The following is a 19,991-nucleotide window of genomic DNA, read 5'->3' as shown; positions in this document are numbered from 1 at the left end:
CTTTGGAAAAGTTAAAAAAAAATGAATGACATCCTAAAAAAACACCCTCACCGGGTACTCACTCCAAAAACATAAAGACTGGGTTACACTTTTACTGTTGGCCCTTCTAAAAATTTGGGCGCTCCCGCGTAAACCCTTAATGCTCTGCCCCTTTGAACTCATGTATGGGAAACAACTCACCCCTTTTGTTCCACTTCAGGGTCAAATGCCACCTCCACCAACTCCCCTCGTTTCCCCTCTTCTGCATACTATCCACTATTTCATTTGGGAATATGCTGACAAATACCTGTCACAACCCATCACTGACTCCTCTAATTCCTTCCTACAGCCAAGAGACTGGGTTCCCATGAAAGATCCCAGTGCCACCCCCAATTCCCCCCTTCATACCCTAAATGAAAGGGACCCTACCAAATCATTCTTACTACACCCACAGCAGCAAACCTCCAGGGACTCCCCAACTGGTTTCATTATACTTCTCTCAAGAAAACAGACCTCCCTTTGTCACATACCCAAACAACCAAATCTAAAACCCTTTCAGTATTCTTTTGTGTCTCCAAAGGACCCAATTCCCTTCGCCTCACCCAAATCTCGGAAGAAAAGAGAAATTTACTTAACCAACTTATGTCTCTTTCTCTTCCAAACTTTCATCACTTCCTAACCAACCTTGTTACAGACCTTCAGTGATACCCCTATGAAACTCCCATTATATATCCTGATCAGCTCCTTACTGTTCTATGGGACCTACGGCTTCAAGGAACTTTCTAGGACTTTACTCTTACCCAAATAACCTTTTTCTCTTTTGTTTTTTTTCCAATATAAATTCCCTAAGTACATCAACCTCACTCCTCACCGCTCTCAAACTCCAACACTCTATAAACCCTACACAATCCCTCTTGCTGCAAGCTAACCCTTCCTTCAGTCCGGAACGCTGAATGTGCTTATCGCTGTCTTCCTCAGTTTACACGGGTCTTCATGCACCCCTTCATGACCTTTTAGCAAGGAGCATAACCCTAATTTATATACTTCAACAGGGAGCTTCCTTTCTTGAAAGCGCTGACACCCTGGTCAGCGATTATTTCACTTCCGGGGCCCAATCAGGCTAACAAATTATTTCAAACCTATAACAACTCCCTGCATTGCCTCGAGTCCCAAGGCCCTCCCATTAAAGGGTCTATAACTAAACACACCCCCCTTTTACAACAAGCTTCACTTTGCCTTTCAGCCTCTGCAGGAAATCTCCCTGTAGGATCCTTAACACCTAACCAATGCAACAGTACTATCATTATTAAACATTCCTCTAACCATCAAACTAACCAAGTTAACTACCAAGTATCACCTGAAGCAAATGGAGCATTTCTGCAACTGGCTTGTTTGACAGCCCATCCTTCAGCCGAAGGCCCTGGCCTAACTTGTGCTGTCCCTGGTGCCCACATTTTTCCATGGCTCAGTATCAATGGTGCAACATCCGATCACATCAAATGTGTAAAAAATAACTCTTCCTATATTTGTACTATAGTAGGTATCTCCCTGGCCTCCTCCTTGGCCATTTGGAGTAATGAACCACAGGAAAGAAAAAACACCCCATCTTTAGTTCACCTATTCTCTTTCCATATCTCTGCCTGTATACACGACAAAGGCCTGTTCTTTTTGTGTGGCACCAACACATATGTTTGTCTCCTTACCAACTGGATTGGAACCTGTACTCTAGTTTATCTATCTCTCTCCATTGGACTAGTTCCTCCTGATTGACCTTTGCCCATCCCATCCATCCAATATGTTAGAAAAGGAAGGGCCACCCACATCATTCCCTTAATAGCTGCCTTGGGTATAACCTCTGGACTTGGATTAGAGCAAGCAGATTAGCCACCTCCATGACATACTTTAAGGCTCTTTCAACAGAACTACAAGACTCGTTAGAAGACATAGCCCAAAGCCTTATAAGAGTCCAAGACCAACTAGACTCCTTGGCTGGTGTAATCCTCCAAAACAGACGGGGACTAGATCTTGTAACGGCTGAATGGGGGGCCTCTGCCTCTCATTAGGTGAGGAATGTTGTTTCTACCTCAACCAATAGGCCTAGTAAGAGACGCTGCTGAAAAACTTAAAGAAAGGGCTAAAAAGTTAAGGGAATATCCAAACAACCAAATAGATTCTTGGTTTGGGACCAAAATTATAGCATGGGTCATCTCATTCCTGGGACCTCTCCTAATAATATGCCTGGGACTAATGTTCTTACCCTGCTTTATTAACCTTTTTCAAAGATTTTTTTTTTTTTTTTTTTTTTTTTTTTTTTTGGAGACGGAGTTTCGCTCTTGTTACCCAGGCTGGAGTGCAATGGCGCGATCTCGGCTCACCGCAACCTCCGCCTCCTGGGTTCAAGCAATTCTCCTGCCTCAGCCTCCTGTGTAGCTGGGATTACAGGCACGCGCCACCATGCCCAGCTAATTTTTTGTATTTTTAGTAGAGACGGGGTTTCACCATGTTGACCAGGATGGTCTCGATCTCTTGACCTCGTGATCCACCCGCCTCGGCCTCCCAAAGTGCTGGGATTACAGGCTTGAGCCACCGCGCCCGGCCCTTTTTCAAAGATTTTTAACTGACAGGATCATGGCCATTTCACAGACAACTACCCCAAAACATCTACAGACAGCAATGCTCCTACAGTCAACCCAAGACCAGAAAACTCTCCATCCCTTCGTCAGCAGGAAGTAGCCAGAAAGAACACACTGTCCCTCCTCCTTTTTATAACTATAGGGTCTGGACTGACAGAGCAGGAGCATCGCCTTCTTGGACAAGCCCCTCATTCTAAAGTTCACCTTAATAAAAAACCGCCTAAATCCAAAGGGCATCAGCCTAATGGCTAAGGTTAGCATGACCATAAACCACAAATAACATCTCCACGCAGAAACATTCCAAACTCCTCCCCAACCAGAGACATGCTAGCCCCAAGATAACCCACCACCGGCCAGGAAGATGCCAGCCTCGAGATAACCTCCCTCCCCATCGGCTGGAAAGATGTCTGCCCTAAGATAACCTCCCCTCCTCCCAGAGACATTCCAACCCCACCAAAAAACTTCTCCCTCACACAGAAATATTCCAAGCTTGTGATAAGCCCCCTCACCCTAAAACCAGTATATACTATTACTCTGTAAGAGAAAATGCTCCTGACCAAAATTGGCCAGAAGCCCCTTTCAGGTTTTATTTAAAGTAAACTTGCCTTTAATTGTCGAGCTGCATTTTGTATTTCTTTCCTCTTTCTTTTTTTTTTTTGGGACGGAGTTTCGCTCTTGTTACCCAGGCTGGAGTGCAATGGCGCGATCTCGGCTCACCGCAACCTCCGCCTCCTGGGTTCAGGCAATTCCCCTGCCTCAGCCTCCTCTTTCCTCTTTCTTTAACTCTTACAAGTGTTGGCAAGGATGTGGAGAAAAGGGAACACTTGTATACTGCTGGCAGTATTATAAGTTAGTATAGACATTCTAGACTGGGCGTGGTGGCTCACGCCTGTAATCCCAGCACTTTGGGAGGCCCAGGACGGGCCGATCCCTTGAGCTCAGGAGTTTGAAACCAGCTTGGGCAACATGGCAAAACCCCATCTCTACCAAAAATACAAAAAATTAGCCAGGCATGGTGACGTGTACTAGTGGTTCAGCTACTTGAGGGGCTGAGGTAAGAGGATCACTTGAGCCCAGGAACCCCAGGTTGCAGTGAGCTGAGATCGTGCCACTGCACTCCAGCCTGGGTGACAGAGGGAGACCATGTCTCTAAATCAATGAATAAATACATAAGTACGACCATTGTGGAAAACAGCACAGAGGTTCCTCAAAAAACTTAAAATTGGCCATGCAAGGTGGCTCACACCCGTAATCCCTGCACTTTAGGAGGCCGAACCGGGCAGATCACCTGAGGTCAGGAGTTCGAGACCAGTCTAAACAACACGGCAAAACCTCATCTCTACTAAAAATACAAAAATTAGCCAGACATGGTGGTGCATGCCTGTAATCCCAGCTACTCGGGAGGCTGAGGCAGGAGAATCGCATGAACCCGGGAGGCAGAGGTTGTGGTCAGCTGAGATCGTGCCATTGTACTTCAGCCTGGGCAACAAGAGCAAAACTGTCTCAAAAAAACCATGACTCTACCATATGATCCAGCAATCTTACTTCTGGGTATTTCCAAAGGAACTAAAATCAGTATGTTGAAGAGATACTCCCATGTTCACTGCAGCATTATTCACAACAGCCAAGAAAAGGAAACAACCAAAGTAGCCATCAACAGGATGAATGGATTTTTAAAATGTATATACACACAATGGAAAATTATTCAGCTGTTAAAAGGCAGGAAATTCTGATTTGCAACAACAACAAATGAACCTGGAGGACATTTTGCTAGGTGAAATAAGCCAGGCACAGAGAGACAAATACTCCATGATCTCACTTATACAAGGAATCTAAAAAAGAAATAGAGTAGAATATCAGTTACCAGAGGCTAGGGGGATTGGGGTAGACAGAGAAAGAAGCAATGTTAGTCAAAGGTACAAAGTTTCAGTTCAATAGGAGGAATAGGTTCTAGTGATCTGCTGCAAAGCATGGTGACTATTATTAATAATAATGAATCATGTATTTCAAAATAGCTAAAAGAATCAACTTTTTTTTTTTTTTGAGACAAGGTCTCCCCATGTCACCCAGCCTGGAGTGCAGTGTGGCACAATCTCGGCTCACTGCAGCCTCCACCTCCCAGGTTCAAGTGATTCTCCTGCCTCAGCCTCCCAAGTAGCTAGACTACAGATGCATGCCACCACACCTGGATAATTTTTGTATTTTTAGTAAAGATGGAGCTTCGCCATGTTGGCCAGGCTGAAGAATGGATTTAAAATTTTTTCACCACAAAGTAGTAAGTATTTGAGGTGATGAATATGTTAATTAGCCTGATTTGATCATTCCACAATGTATACATGCACTGAAACATCACATTGTACCCCACAAATATATACAATTATTGTTGGTTAAAAATAAAACTGGTCAGGTGCAGTGGCTCATGCCTGTAATCCCAGCACACTGGGAAGCCAAGGTGGAAGGTCGTTTGAGTCCAGGAGTTCAAGATTATAGTGAAGTATGATGGCGCCACTGCACTCCAGCCTGGGTGACAGAGTGAGACCCTGTTTCTAAAAAAATTTACAAAAGGATAAAACTGTACCCCACAAACATGTATAATTATGATGTGTCAATTATAAATAAACCAAAACTTTAAAAATAAAAAATAAAATAATGACAAAGTAAAAGGCTTACTTAATAAAAATGTGAAAGTTCTTAGCACAGAGATGAGATTTAAAGCCAAAAACCTGGATAAGATCACCCAAGGAAGGAGTATTTTTTTTTTTTCTTCTTCTTCTTCTTTTTTTTTTTAATATCTGAGCTCGAAGTTAAAAGAAAGGAGTATTTAAAAAAAAAAAAAAAAAAAAAAAAAAAAAAAAGCAAAAGAGGGGGCCCCCTCCTTAAATCCCAGCATTTTGGAAGGCCAAAGCAGGTGGATTGCTTGAGCTCAGGAGTTCCAGGCCAGCCTGGGTAACATAGCCAAATCCTGTTTAAAAAAAAAAAAAAAAGACATGGCATTCCAACATTAAGATCATCTATAGAAGAATTCCAGTTAATGAATACAGAAGGAAAGGTGAAGTTAGAAAATCACCACTTCATGGCCAGGTGTGGTGGCTCATGCTTGTAATCCCAGCACTTTGGGAGGCCAAGACAGGCAGATCACCTGAGGTCAGCAGTTCAAGACCAGCCTAGCTAACATGGTGAAACCCCGTTTCTACTAAAAATACAAAAAATTAGCCAGGTGTGGTGGCATGCACCAGCTACTTGGGAGGCTGAGGCAGGAGAATCGCCTGAACCTGGGAGGCGGAGGTTGCAGTGAGCCAAGATCATGCCATTGCACTCCAGTTTGGGCAACAAGAGCAAAACTCTGTTGAAAGAAAAGAAAAGAAAGAAAAAAGAAAAGAAAAAAAGAAAGAAAAGAAAAGAGAAAAATCACCACTTTGTAATCTCTAATAACTGATTTGACACTTTGGGAGGCTGAGGTAGGTGGATCACTGAGACCAGGAGTTCAAGACCAGCCTGGGCAACATCGGGGGACCCCATCTCTTAAAAAAAAGAAACTGATTTAAGCAATAATTATCAACGGATGAAAGGCTGATGGTGGGGAACTGGATAGTCACAGAATGCTAAGACATCCTGAACGTATTAATTCCTCATCATAAGGGGAAAATGCAACTTTGCAAAGGAGGGATCAGACTGTAATCACTGAACCCACTGATCAACCTTAGCATTACTAAAAGTAGGAAAGTCAGACATTATATGTTTCCTGATATGACGCAATATGAGGTACATAGCCTTCCCTATAAAGTATTCATGCCAAAAATATTGAAGCTTAGACCGGGCACAGTGGTTCATGCCTGTAATCACAGCACTTTGGGTGGCCAAGGAGGGTGGATCATGAGGTCAGGAGTTTGAAACCAGCCTGACCAACATGGTGAAACCCCATCTCTACTAAAAATACAAAAATTAGCCGGGTGTGGTGGCGGGCGCCTGTAATCCCAGCTACTCAGGAGGCTGAGGCACAAGAATCGCTTGAACCCGGGAGGCGGAGGTTGCAGTGAGCGGACATCTCACCACTGTATTCCAGCCTGGGCGGCAGAGTGAGGCTCTGTCTCAAAAAAAAAAAAAAAAAATTGAAGCTTAATCTTATCAAGATTTTAGTTTAAATTACAGGAGATAGAACAAACTAATAACACTACAAGAATCAGGCTAATTCAAATCATTGTCATAGAAATAAAAGTGAAGGGGAGAACTGTCCTAGATTAGAAGTTCAAGAAACATAATACCCAAATGAAGTTGTAGACCTTGTTGTTCTACAACTTCAAGTATGGACTACGTATTAGATAGTATCAACGAATTCATTTATTTTGTTAGGTGTGATATAGCATGGTGGTTTTATAAGAATACGGTTTTTTTTTTTCGACTGGGTGCAGTGGCTCACATCTGTAATTCCAGCACTTTGGGAGGCTGAGGCGAGTGGATCACCTGAGGCCAGAAGTTCAAGACCAGCCTGGCCAACATGGTGAAACCCCATCTCTACTAAAAATACAAAAATTAGCTGGCTGTGGTGGCAGGCACCTGTAATCCCAGCTACTCAAGAGGCTGAGGCAGAGAATCACTTGATCCCAGTGGAGTGGAAGTTTTGCCCCCAGAGCCCATGGTCAGGATGAAGGTTGGGGGCCACCCAATGACTTTTATGGTAGACACCAGAGTGGAGTACTCGGTGGTCACCACTCCAGTTGCCCCATTTAGCAACTGGAAGACAACTGTTGTGGGGGCAACAGGCAACCAGGTAGAGCCCCGGCCGTTCTGCCAAGATCAGGTATGCCAATAAGGGGGCACCAGGTATGCCATAAGTTCCTCTACCTACTGGAATGTCCTGTCCCCCTTCTGGGAAGAGACTTGTTAAGCAAACTGGGGGCACAAATCAACTTTGAACCCCAGGGGACCAGCCAGTCTGACTTTGGGTGAGCCAAAGGGGGCCTGGTTCTGGCAATCACACTTCCATGTGAGGAAGAATGGAAACTGCACACTGCCGAGAGGTCAGAGGAGAACCCACCGGAACTCCTGGATGCCTTCCCTACAGTCTGGGCAGAGACAAACCCCCCAGGGATGGCTAAGGCCCAAATCTGCAGACAACAGGTGAGGTACCTGGGGCTCATCATCACCAAAAGACACCGGTCCCTGGGACCAGAGAGAAAAAGGGTGATTTGCTTCATGCCCACTCCCAACACCAAGTGGAAGCTCCGGGAGTTTCTCGGGGCAGCAGGCTTCTGCCGCATATGGATTCCTGGCTTCTTGGTCATAGCAAGGCCCCTCTTTGGGGCCCTAACTGGGCCGGAAGATAGACCCCTTGAGTGGTGTCATAGCCAAGACATGGCTTTCTGGGAAATCAAGGCACTGCTCCAAAGTGCCCAGCACTAGGACTTCCAGATGTCACCCGAGAATTCAATCTGTTCATTCAGGAGAGAAACAAAACAGCACTTGGGGTCCTTGCCCAGACTACTGGGCCTTGGCAGAGAGAGAGAGAGAGAGAGAGAGAGAGAGAGAGAGAGAGAGAGAGAGAGAGAGGACAGAAACAGGAAGGAGAGAGAGAGGAGAAAGAGGCAGAAACAGAGAAGAGAGAGAAGAGAGAGAGGAGAGAGAGAAGAGAGAGAGAGGAGAGAGACAGAGAGACAGAGGAGAGAAGCCAGGGGCACCAATGGCTCTCAAATGCCTGTTTAACCCACTACCAAGGGCTGCTCTGTGAAAACCCACGGACTACCATTGAGACCGTGTGTGACTTCAACCCGGCCACATTTCTACCCACGGAGGAGGGAGCCCCAGACCATGACTGTGAGGAGGTGGTAGATGAGGTCTTTGCTAGTCGGCCAGACCTCAAGGACTGTCCCCTCCCAAAGGCAGATTTAAATCTGTTCACTGATGGGAGCAGCTATGTCCAAAATGGGGAGAGGTATGCAGGGAATGCAGTCACCACCGCCACTGAAGTGGTCGAGGCAGCCCCCTTGCCCAGAGGCTGGTCAGCACAACGGGCAGAATTATATGCCCTCATTCAGGCCCTGTGCTGCGTGGAAGGTAAAACTGTCAATATTTACACTGACTCCAAGTACGCCTTTGCAACTGTCCACATACATGGGGCGATATACAAGGAAAGAGGGCTGCTGACAGCAGGAGAAAAAGAAATCAAAAAAAAAAAAAAAAAAAAAAAAAAAAAAGAAAGAAAGAAAGAAATCAAAAATAAGGAAGAAATTCTCAGACTGGTAGAGCAGTTTGGAAGCCCAAAGAGGTAGCTGTTATACATTATAAGGGCCACCAAAGAGGAACTGATCTTATCTCTACAGGAAACCGGCTGGCTGACCAAGAGGCTAAGGCAGCTGCACTGAAGAAACGGCCTGTGCAGGCCCCCGCCCACTTGTTCACAGTCACCCCTTTGCTACCAGAGGATGTAGGAAGGCCAGAGTACTCTAAGGAAGAAAACCTGTAGGCACAGCAGGAGGGGGCAAAGCAGAGTGCTGGGGGATGGTGGCTACTCCCTGATAACAGACCAGTGGTGCCTAAGAACTTAGCTCATACTGTCATTGCTCAGTGCCATGGTCTCACCCACCTAGGTAAAACTGCTCTGGAAACCTTACTCAATAGCTATTACTATATTGCAACCCTCCCCAAACTCTGTGCTGCAGTAAGCAATCAGTGCCTTACCTGTGCTAAAAACAACCCCCCACAGTGGCTGAAACCTGCCCCAGGGGTGCAACAGGTGGGCGGCTACCCCTTTGAGGACATAGAGGTGGACTTCACTAAAGTCAAGCCCAGTAAAGGATACAAATACTTACTGGTCCTTGTACGTACATACTCAAGCTGGGCTGAGACACTCCCAACTGAGATGGAAAGAGCTCAAGAAGCAGTGAAAGTCCTACTTTGTGAAATTGTTCCCCGATACGGGATTCCACTCACAAAACAGTGACAATAGGCCAGCATTTGTGGCAGAGATATCCAAGCCCTCACCAGAGTGCTCAAGATTAAGTGAAAACTCCATACAGCCTGCAGGCCACAAAGTTCAGGGAAAGTGGAGTGCATGAATCGAACCCTAAAGGTTACACTAGCAGAGCTCTGTCAGGAAACCCAGGTTTCCTGGGTAGGTGTGCTTCCCTTAGCCCTGTTGTGGTCACGGTGTACACCAGGACCTATCGGTTACTCACCCTGTGAAATCCTGTTTAGGAGCCCCCCTCCCTGGTTAACAAAGTGAGGGGGGACCTCAGACAGCCAGGGAAAACAAGTATGACATCCCAGCTGCAAGCATTGGGAAAGGTGCTGTCCCAGGTCAGTCAGTTTGTAATAGAAAGAGCACCTATCTCCCTAGCCAATCCAGTACATCCCTTCCAACCTGGGGACCAGGTCTGGGTAAAGATTGGAAAAAGAAACCCCTCCAACCTGTCTGGACAGGGCCCCATACTGTAATCCTTATCACCCCAACTGCTCTCAAAGTTGCAGAAGTCGTTCTGTGGGTACACTATTCCAGAGCCAAGAGGGCCCACCCAAACTCATCGCTGGACCCGTGGACTGCACATCCAGACCCTCGGCACCCCATGAAAATCATGCTCCTGTGAGCTGAATCCTGAGAACTCATCAAGTCCTGCTCTAGTCACACAACCGGAAGCTGACTAGTCAACCCATGGCTGAAGCTTGAGGAGCCTCCACTGAATCAGCAAATGTGGACTGAAATCTTAATACTTAGAACTATTCTGACAGCATTTGTTGTTCTACTGTTGTGCTGTCATCATTGTCGTCCATTGAGGGACATTCCTTGTCCACGTCTGGTGTAAAATGTCACTTCCTGTTTTGCTATTAATAATCTTCTTGGCCCTTGCCTTCAGCCCTTGCCTAATTAACATACTTCGGTGCTTCATTGAAGCCACGGTAATTCGAAAATCAAATGCTCAGTTGCTGGCCTTCCCTGGATACAAGCCGCTAAATACAGGCACCAGGGTGTAAAGGTGGTGCTTCCTAATATCCATAAGAGAGCATCAAAGGGGGGGATGAAGTGGAAGTTTTGTCCAGGATTTTGTTAGCACATAGCAACTTCCCTATTTTAAAACGGTCCCTGTTTTTCTGCCAATAACTGCCTCTTTCTGCTTCTGTACCTCAGCTTATTGCTTATTAGCTACAAACCTTAAGGAAAACTTCCATGTCATCTAAAACCTGCTGCATTGTCTAAAGTTCTGAGTTACTTCCCCTGCCCCTTCACCTATAAAAACTGTGTACTTTTCTTAGCCGGAGTCCAGACTTTTGGGTGTGAACCTTTCTGGGCCCGCCGGCGTAATAAAGCGTGTTCCTCCATTCCCCTGAGTGCCGCTAGGGTTTCTTGTCAGGTAAAATTTTCTGCAATACCAGGAGATGGAGGTTGCGGTGAACTGAGATTGCACCACTGCTCTCCAGCCTGGGTGACTGAGCAAGACTCCATATAAACAAAACAAAACAAAACAAAAGAATATGTTCTTTTTAAGGAATATATACTTAAGCATTTCAGGATGATAATGTCACATCGGGGGATTTAAATCATCTTAAAAGATATGAGGAGGAATATATCAACAGAATCTGAAGCAGCAGCCAGTGAGGTAGGAAGAAAATCTGGAGAGCACAGGCTCCTTGGAAGACCAATGAATCATGTGTCTCATGGAGAAGTGATAAACTTCATTAAGTATTACTGGTCGAGGTAGATGAAGATTGAGAATTGACTACTGGATTTAGTTATATGAATGTTATTGGTGACTTTGGTAAAAGCAGTTTGAGTAAAGTAATGGGGTGAAAACCTGATTGGGGTGAGTTCAACAGAAGTTAGGAGGCAAGAAATAGGAAATGACAAGTGTAGACAATAATACTGACACCTGGAATTTTGCTGTAAAGGAAAGAAAAGAAATGGAGCGATAACTGGAAAGGAAAATACGATCAAGAGAGGATTTTTTTTTAACAATGAAAGAATTGGTCAGTTGAAGTCCTTCTACCAGTGAGTGACAAGGGATAAGATCTTTTTCACAAATGGAGGGGTTGTGCCTTAACTAGAAGCATGGAGAAATCGTCCATACTAACAGGATAGAAAGCAAAGAACACAGGGGAATAATGCTGGGAAGTGAATTGATACAGGAGAAGGAAGCGGCTTGTGGAAACTCTCTTCTGACTGCTTCTGTCAACCCAGCGAAATTGGAAGCAAGAGAGATGAGAGAGAGGTGTTGAGGGTCTGAAAAGCAGGAAGGTATGAAACAGGCATCTAGTAGAATGGATGAGTGATTATATTAGATAAATGAAATATGATTGCCAGGTAGCATGAAGGGTCTGCTTGACATTAATATTGATGGATTTCATTCAAGTGAGACCAGTCAGCATGATTGTTTCTTCAACCGTGTTCATCTGCACAGGCCAGATGGATTTAGCAAAGTGTATTAGTTTCCTATTGCTGCCATTACAAATCATCACAAATGTTAAAATAACACAAATGTATTATCTTTTATGTTGCAGGTTATATAGGTTAGAAGTCTGACACAGGTCTCGCTGGGTTAAAGCTAAGGTTGCAGCAGGGCTGTGTTCCCTCTGGAGGCTCTAAAGGGAGAAATCTGCTTCTTGACTTTTCCAGCTTCCAGAGGCCACACACATTTCTTGGCTCATTGCCCCTTCCTCCATCTACTGAGCCAGGTAGGACAGGTTGAGTCCTTCTCACACTGCATCACTATGACTTCCTCTTCTGCCTCCCTCTTCCAATTTTTGCTTTTTTGGAGACCAAATTTCACTCTTGTAGCCCAGGCTAGAGTGCAATGGTGCAATCTTGGCTCACTGCAACCTCCAGCTCCTGGGTTCAAGCAATTCTCCTGCCTCAGCCTCCTGAGTAGCTGCAATTACAGGTGTGCACTACCACATCCAGCTTATTTTTGTATTTTTGTAGAGATGGGGTTTCACCATGTTGGCCAGGCTGGTCTCGAACTCCTGACCTCGTGATCTGCCTGCCTTGGCCTCCCAAAGTGCTAGCATTACAGGCGTGAGCCACCACACCCAGCCGCTCTTCCACTTTTAAGCACCCTCTGATTATACTGGGCTCACCCAGATATTCCAATTTCCCTATTTTAGGGTCAGCTAGTTAGCGACCTTAATTCCTCTCTACCATATGAGGGTAGCATATTCACAGGGTTCAGAAAGCATGTGGAGATCCTCAGGAGGCCATTACTCTGCTTACCATACGAAGGCTATGGTCTTGCCAAGCCAGTACAATGAAGTGTGAAAGAGAAAAAAAAATAAGTTAAAGTTGTATACAAGGAAGCCTCCACAATTACTGACTCTGAACTTCAAACTCCATAAGGAGAGAAGTGAGAACCTGAGGGGTGTGCAACAGTGAAATATGCAATCAATGAACTACAGGTCCCAATGACATCAAATGGTTGTTGGAAGAGGTGTACTAGAGGGAGTAAGGTAGAGGTTGGAGAGTAGAATGCTTGAATGGTGGTTAATAACGGAAATGTAATAGCAAGTATGATTCTGCTGGGTGTGGTGGCTCACACTTATAATCCCAGTGCTTTAGGAGCCAGAGGTGGGAGGGTCACTTGAGTGCAGGAGTTCAAGACCAGCGTGGGCAACCCAGTGAGACTCCTCCATCTCTACAAAAATCTTTTAAAAATTAGCTAAGCTTGGTGGCACACACCTGTAGTATATGTTTATATGTACAGTAAGCCCTCAGTTAACATGGTCAGTAGGTTCTTGGCAACTGCAACTTTAAGCAAAATGATGCACAGCAGGCCCTTGAATAACACTGGTTCATTCAACATCATTTTGCTGCAACACTGATGAGAAAAATACTGGTTTTACTATGTCATTTCACTTAAAGTCACAGTTTCCAAGAACCTAGGGACAATGTTCAGTGAGGGCTTACTGTATCCACATGCACACACATCTTTGCCCACTCGTGTAAGTGTATTTGTAGAAGAAAATGCTAGAAGTCCTAGTTTCAAAAGTAAAACTATGTATCTTAACTTTTGAATTGACTCAAATAGCTCATCACACACCAGCCTGAGAAAATACAAATAAATTCTTACACTATTGATTTTATTAAACTCTGGCATGGTTTTCTTGAATAGCAATTTTATATACACATTCCCTAAGACCAGCAATCCCACTTCCAAAGTGTATACTAAGTTAAAAAGTGCACAAAGGCTGCCTATTACAACAAAAATATAATGGCAAACAATTGGAAAAATCTAAATGAAAGACCTGGCATGGTGGCTCATGTCTGTAATCCCAACACTTTGGGAGACCGAGGCAGGAGGACTGCTTGAACTCAGGAGTTCAAGACAAGCCTGGGCAGCATGGCAAGACCCCATCTCTACTAAAAGTACAAAAAAACAGCCAGGTGTGGTGGTGTCCGCCTGTGGTCCCAGCTACTGGGAAGCTGAGGTGGGAGGATCACTTGGGGGGGGGTTGCAGTGAGCCAAGTTAGAGATCGCGCCGCTGCACTCCAGCCTGGGTGACAGAGCCAGATCCTGTCTCTAAAAATATATATAAAATAATAATAAAATAAAAAATAAATTAGTGGGGCATGGTGGCACCCACCTGTAGTCCCAGCTATTAGGGAGGCTGGGACAGGAGGACTGCTTGAGCCCAGGAGTTCAAGGCTGCAGTGAACTATAATGAGGCCATTGCATTCCAGTCTGGGGGACAGAGCAAGATCCTGTCTCAAAAAAAATTAAAGTAGTAAAATTCAAAGGGACAGAATACTAGTTGCTAGGGGCTGAGGGGAGCGGAAAATGGGGAGTTGTTTAATGGGAGTAGTTTCAGTTTTGCCACATGAAAAAAAGTTCTGGAGGTGATGGGACAGTTGCACAACAATATGAATGTAGTTAACAGTACTAACTACACATTTAAAAATGGTTGGCCGGGTGCGGTGGCTCACGCCTGTAATCCCAGCACTTTGGGAGGCCGAGGCGGGTGGATCACAAGGTCAAGAGATCGAGACCATCCTGGTCAACATGGTGAAACCCCGTCTCTACTAAAAATACAAAAAATCAGCTGGGCATGGTGGCGCATGCCTGTAATCCCAGCTACTCAGGAGGCTGAGGCAGGAGAATTGCCTGAACCCAGGAAGCGGAGGTTGCGATGAGCCGAGATCGTGCCATTGCACTCCAGCCTGGGTAACAAGAGCGAAACTCCGTCTCAGAAAAAAAAAAAAAAAAATTGTTAAAGTGATACATTTTATTTTTCGTAAAACCCATATGCACAAAAAGATAAATTTTATGTTATGTGTACTTTACAACAATTTAAGAAAAAATTTAAATGCTCATCCCAACATTACCATGCCCCCCACCCTTAGCCAACTGCTGAATGTTTACTCATTTTTCAACGCACAGCTCAAATGTCTCCTCTTACCACGCCATCCCTTAGCTGACCACTCTTGTAGTTGGCCATCCCCTCACTTATGCCAACACTATGCCCTGCACACACATTATACCGCTTACAGCACTTATAGTAATTATCACTTCACAGATCTGTTTCCACTACTAAATTACAAGCAATCTGGGGCGCAGGGACCTTGTTTTACTCATCTCTGTATCCCCTAGATTTGGGCCTTGATAAGCTGAAAAGAATCAAGAAGGGCTTGATTAAAGCTTTGGCTCTTAAGGAGCTCATACCAGAGGGTCATTTGCCTAAAAGGAGAGGCATCGGGGTCTCCCCAAGTTTTAGAAATCTGGTCAAACATCCAGAGTTTACGCCCACACCCTACTGCGAGAAGAGTGTGAGCACGCGTCTCACAAGGCTCCGCCTCAGCAGTTTGAGTCCCCAGAAGGATACGGGGGCCACCCCACCTCCGCCCTAGGCCAGGTAGGTTAGCTAAACCCGCCCAGTAGCCCAGACATACCTCAGGTAATGAGCAGCCTGCTCTGGGCTCAAGGCCTCGGCTTCCGGAAACCTTCCGGACGCCTCCATGACCCTCGAGTCGGGTTCCAGTTACCGCGGCGGGAGCTTGGAGCTTGAATTTCGCTCACTCCCGCCCCGCGCATGCTCTCTGCGCCTGTGGAAAGGGACGCAGCCAACCGTCGGCCTCGCTGCCGGCCAATCCCCTACCGCACGCTGCGACGCCACCGCCTGAGCCCCGCCCAGGAGAGGAGGCGCCTGCGCCTACGCGCGCCGGGAGGTAGGAGGCCATCTCTGCCCGCGACACACTGAGTGTGTTGCGTCACTCTGTGGCGCCTCGCGTTTCAACCCAGTTCAAACCATGCTGCGGCCGATTCGTTCGCGCGTGTGTGTTCCATCACTGTGAGTGGAGGAGACATTGTGGCGACACCTGGAGATCTCCGCCGCCTGTGTCCCCCAACCAACCCCGCCTCGCATCCACAGATATCCTCCCTTCCTTGATCGCCAGTGCCTGGCACGGAGCGTGCTTTGAATTCAAACACCCTGAGAGGCATAGTCTCTATGATTTAAACTCACATTGAAGAAGCGACCGGGCGCCATGGTTCACGCCTGTAATCCCAGCACTTTGGGAGGCTGGGGGGGACAGATCACTTGAGGTCAGGAGTTCGAGACCAGCCTGGCCAACATGGTGAAACCCTGACTCTACTAAAAACACAAAAATTAGCCAGGCGTGATGGCAGGCGCCCGCAGTCCCAGCTACTCAGGGGGCTGAGGCATGAGAATCGCTTGGTCCTGGGAATTGGAGGTTGCAGTGAGCTGCAATTGCACCACTGCACTCCAGCCTGGGTGGCAAAGCGAGATCCAGTCTCAAAACAAAAAAAATAAAAAGGCTGGGCGCAGTGCCTCACACCTGTAATCCTAGCCCTTTGGGGGGCCGAGGTGGCGGGGAAGGCGGGGGAAATATCACTTGCATTCAGGAGTTCGAGACCAGCCTGGGCAACATAGCATGGTCTCTATTTTTTTTAATTTTTAATATTTTTTTCTTTTCCACAGGGCGTTATGCTGTATTTATTTTTAAGAGAGAGAGAGAACGGTCTTCAAGAATCTCGAACCTGGGAGGTGGAGGCTGCAGTGAGCCAAGATTGTGCCACTTGCACTCCAGCCTGGGTAACAGAGCGAGACTCCAACTCAAAAAAAAAAAAAATTAAAGTTCTTATTTAAGAAATAAGTAGTTAGGTTTACATACGTGGTGTAATAAGAGGAAGACAAAAAACAAAGGCTGGGCACCGGGGATCACACCTGTAATCCCAGCACTTTGGGAGGCCAAGGCAGGCAGATCACAAGGTCAGGAGTTCGAGACCACCCTGGACAACATGGTGAAACCCCATCTCTACTAAAAATACAAAAATTAGCCAGGCATGGTGGCATGCGCCTATAATCCCAGCTACTCGGGAGGCTGAGGCAGGAGAATCGCCTGAACCTGGGAGGCAGAGGTGGCAGTGAGCCGAGATCGTGCCACTGCACTCCAGCCTGGGCAACAGAGTGAGACTCCGTCTCAAAAGAAAAAAATTAAAAAGAAAGAAAGAAGTTGTGCTGTGGTCACCATTTCTTCAGAAGCACCAACTAAGATACAGTCATTTTTCAAAGGCAGAGCCTTTAAAAAAAAAAAAGGCACAGCCTAGAGCTTAAGGATATGTGATTGAGTTTAAGTGGCTTGCTTGGGTGACACTAAATAGGAAATTATGGGACAAGAAAAATCGTCCTTGTCCTCGTTCATATACCGTTAAGAACACAGACATGATTCCTCAAGACACTAATTTAGCATTCAGTATTTGAAAACTCACCTACTGACCCAGTCATACATCATACGTCCAGAGAATTTTAAGCTTTTTATAACATTCATAGACCATTATGAGTTAAAAGGGATCTTGGAGAACATGGGCTGTTTTCCTGGTTTGTATGACTTGAAGCCATGCCCTTTGTAAGAGGCCTTTTAGTATACTATTATCCCCATTTTTCAGACGTGGAAACACTCAGAGAGATAAAGTGACTTCACCTAAGCTTCCTGAGCTTGGAAGCAGCAGAGCCAGAATTCAATACTAGGGCCATGTGGACCCAAATCTGTGCTGTTTCGCTGTGTCACACTGGAAAGAAGAGGGCAGTGGTGGAAAATGAGGTTGATGAGGTAGTTGAAGGCCAGGCTGTGAAGGAGCTTGTTTACTCTGCGTAAGTGTTTGAATCACATCTTTTCCTAGAGGCCAGCCTGGATTGGGCTGTGCTATGGTCTGAATGTCCTTCAAAATTCATGTGTTGAAACTTCTTTTTTTTTTTTTTTTTTTTGATACGGAGTCTCGCTCTGTAGCCCAGGCTGGAATGCAGTAGCGTGATCTCGGCTCACTGCAACCTCTGCCTCCTGTGTTCTGGTTCAAGCAATTCTCCTGCCTCAGCCTCCCGAATAGCTGGGATTACAGGCACATGCCACCATGCCCAGCTAATTTTTAGATATTTAGTAGAGACGGGGTTTCACCATGTTGGCCAGGCTGGTCTTGAACTGAACTTGTGACCCACCCGCCTCGGCCTCCCAAAGTGCTAGGATTACAGGCATGAGCCACCGTGTCTGGCCATGTGTTGAAACTTAATCCCCACTGTGGTGGCATTGAGAGGCGGGGCCTTTTGGGAAGTAATTGTGTCATGAGGGATCCTACTTCATGAATGAATTAGGGAGCTAGTTTAGGCCCTTTTGGCTCTTCTGCATTTCTATCATGTAAGGACACAGTATTCCTTCCCCTCCAGAGGATGCAGCAACAAGGCGCCATCTTGGAAGCAGAGAACAGCCCTCACCAGACACCAGTCCTGCTGGCACCTTCATCTTGGACTCTTCAGCCTCCAGAACCATAATAAATATATTTCTATTGTTTATAAATTATGAGTTCGAGTCTGTGGCATTTTATTATAACAGCACAAAGGAGCTAAGGATGAATTGAGTGTCCAGATGCCCTGAGTACCCAAAGGATGCGTAGGATGAGAAGAGCAGAATAGGGGAGAAAATGTACTGGAGAATTCTGCAGAAAGGAAAAGAGAGGTGAGAGCACAAAAATCTGCATCTTGAGTCTGGGGAATGCCGTGTCTAGTTGTGCTTTGGCTCAGAGTCTACCACCATCACTCATATGCTGGGAATTGTTGAGAACTCAAGAAGCAAAGCAGGCCCTTGGTGATGGGTTGTAGGCAGCTGCCCCCCTGTGGGCTGTGAAGAAGAGCTAAAGAGAGCTCCCTCAGGAACCGGGCTACCTCCCTTCTGCTTCCCAACTGGCAGTGATGCCCAAAGGCCCTGATCACTGGGAAGGAAGGACTAACCCTTGGCTTGCCTGCCCTTTGACTATTGGATTTTCTAAGCCCCATTTTCACACAGCTGTAGGGATCCTCCTTTGAACTCCCCAGCTCTGGTTGCTCCTCCCCTCTCCTTCAACCCTGTAGTCTCTGCTTCCTTTGGGCCCTTCTTGGTGCCTTCTGGAGTCCCAGCTCTCAACCCAGGGCTCTGATGACCCAGGAAACTCCCTAGCCCAGGCTCCTAGTCCTCCTTCGTAAATGGTTACCCAGACGCACAGCCTGAAAATAAGAGAGGGATTGGGAGAATTTTGAGTGGGTAAATGTAGAGAATGAAAGAGAATCAAAATAATAGTTACCACTAACTACATCCCTCTTATGGGACAGGCCCCTTTCAAAACACTTTACGTAGATTAACTCTCATCTGTTCCTCATTATGCATCTACCCCAAATCAAGGGCTCCTGCTCCCCCAGCTTCTCTCAAGGGAATGGGGTTTAAAAAGCTCTCCCTAGGCCAGGCATGGTGGCTCATGCCTGTAATCCCAGCACTTTGGGAGGCCGAGGTGGGTGAATCACCTGAGGTCAGGAGTTTGAGGCCAGCCTGGCCAACATGGTGAAACCCCATCTCTACTATCATCCTCCTTTTACAGATGAGGAAACTGAGGCACAGAAAGATTGAATAACATAAAAGTTTACACAGCTTGTGAGTGGTGAAGCAGGATTCCAAACACAGGCAGTCTGGCTTTCTACTTTTTGCTCTTAAACACGATGCTAGTTAGATATAGAAAGAAGCAAACAGTTGAAGAAAAGGATGCATTCATCCACTTACTTATTCATTTATTTAGTAAATATGTGTTGAGCCTTTACAAGATGGGCAGGCAAGGATCTGGGTGCTGGGGGTAGAGTGGTGAGCAAAACAGGTTCTTGCTATCAAAGAGCTTAAAGTTCCATGGGGGAGATGGACTTGAAACAATAATCATACAAACCCTTGGAAAATTAAAAACGTGAGGAGGGCTCAGAAGGAAAACTGCAGGCAATTATGAGAGCATGCAATGAGGTATCTGACCCAATCTGGAGGGCTGGGAAAGGTTTCTCTGAGGAAGTAGGATTTGAGCTAGGAGCTGAAGGATAGGGAAGAGCTAACCAAACAAAAAGAAAAGGGAAGGGCATTTCAGGCAGAGGGAATAGCATGAC

General features: G+C 46.0%; 1 protein-coding gene across 1 annotated transcript in view; it reads right to left on the bottom strand.

Moving 5' to 3' along the window:
• Nucleotides 1-15,696, bottom strand: part of ERCC6L (ERCC excision repair 6 like, spindle assembly checkpoint helicase) — a 42,437-nt gene extending 26,741 nt beyond the window's left edge. The window contains exon 1 of the mRNA XM_032270148.1: nt 15,478-15,696. Within this exon, the coding sequence (XP_032126039.1) occupies nt 15,478-15,545 (68 nt within the window). The 5' untranslated portion in view covers nt 15,546-15,696. The remainder of the gene's footprint in view (nt 1-15,477) is intronic.
• Between the last annotated feature and the right edge of the window lie 4,295 nt (nt 15,697-19,991).

The sequence above is a fragment of the Sapajus apella genome, unplaced genomic scaffold, assembly GCF_009761245.1.
Source record: "Sapajus apella isolate SASKATOON/1434 unplaced genomic scaffold, GSC_monkey_1.0 scaffold204, whole genome shotgun sequence".
In the NCBI taxonomy this organism is placed as follows: domain Eukaryota; kingdom Metazoa; phylum Chordata; class Mammalia; order Primates; family Cebidae; genus Sapajus; species Sapajus apella.
The sequence above is the reverse complement of the archived record's forward strand: the minus strand, read 5'-3'. Positions and strand labels throughout refer to the sequence as shown.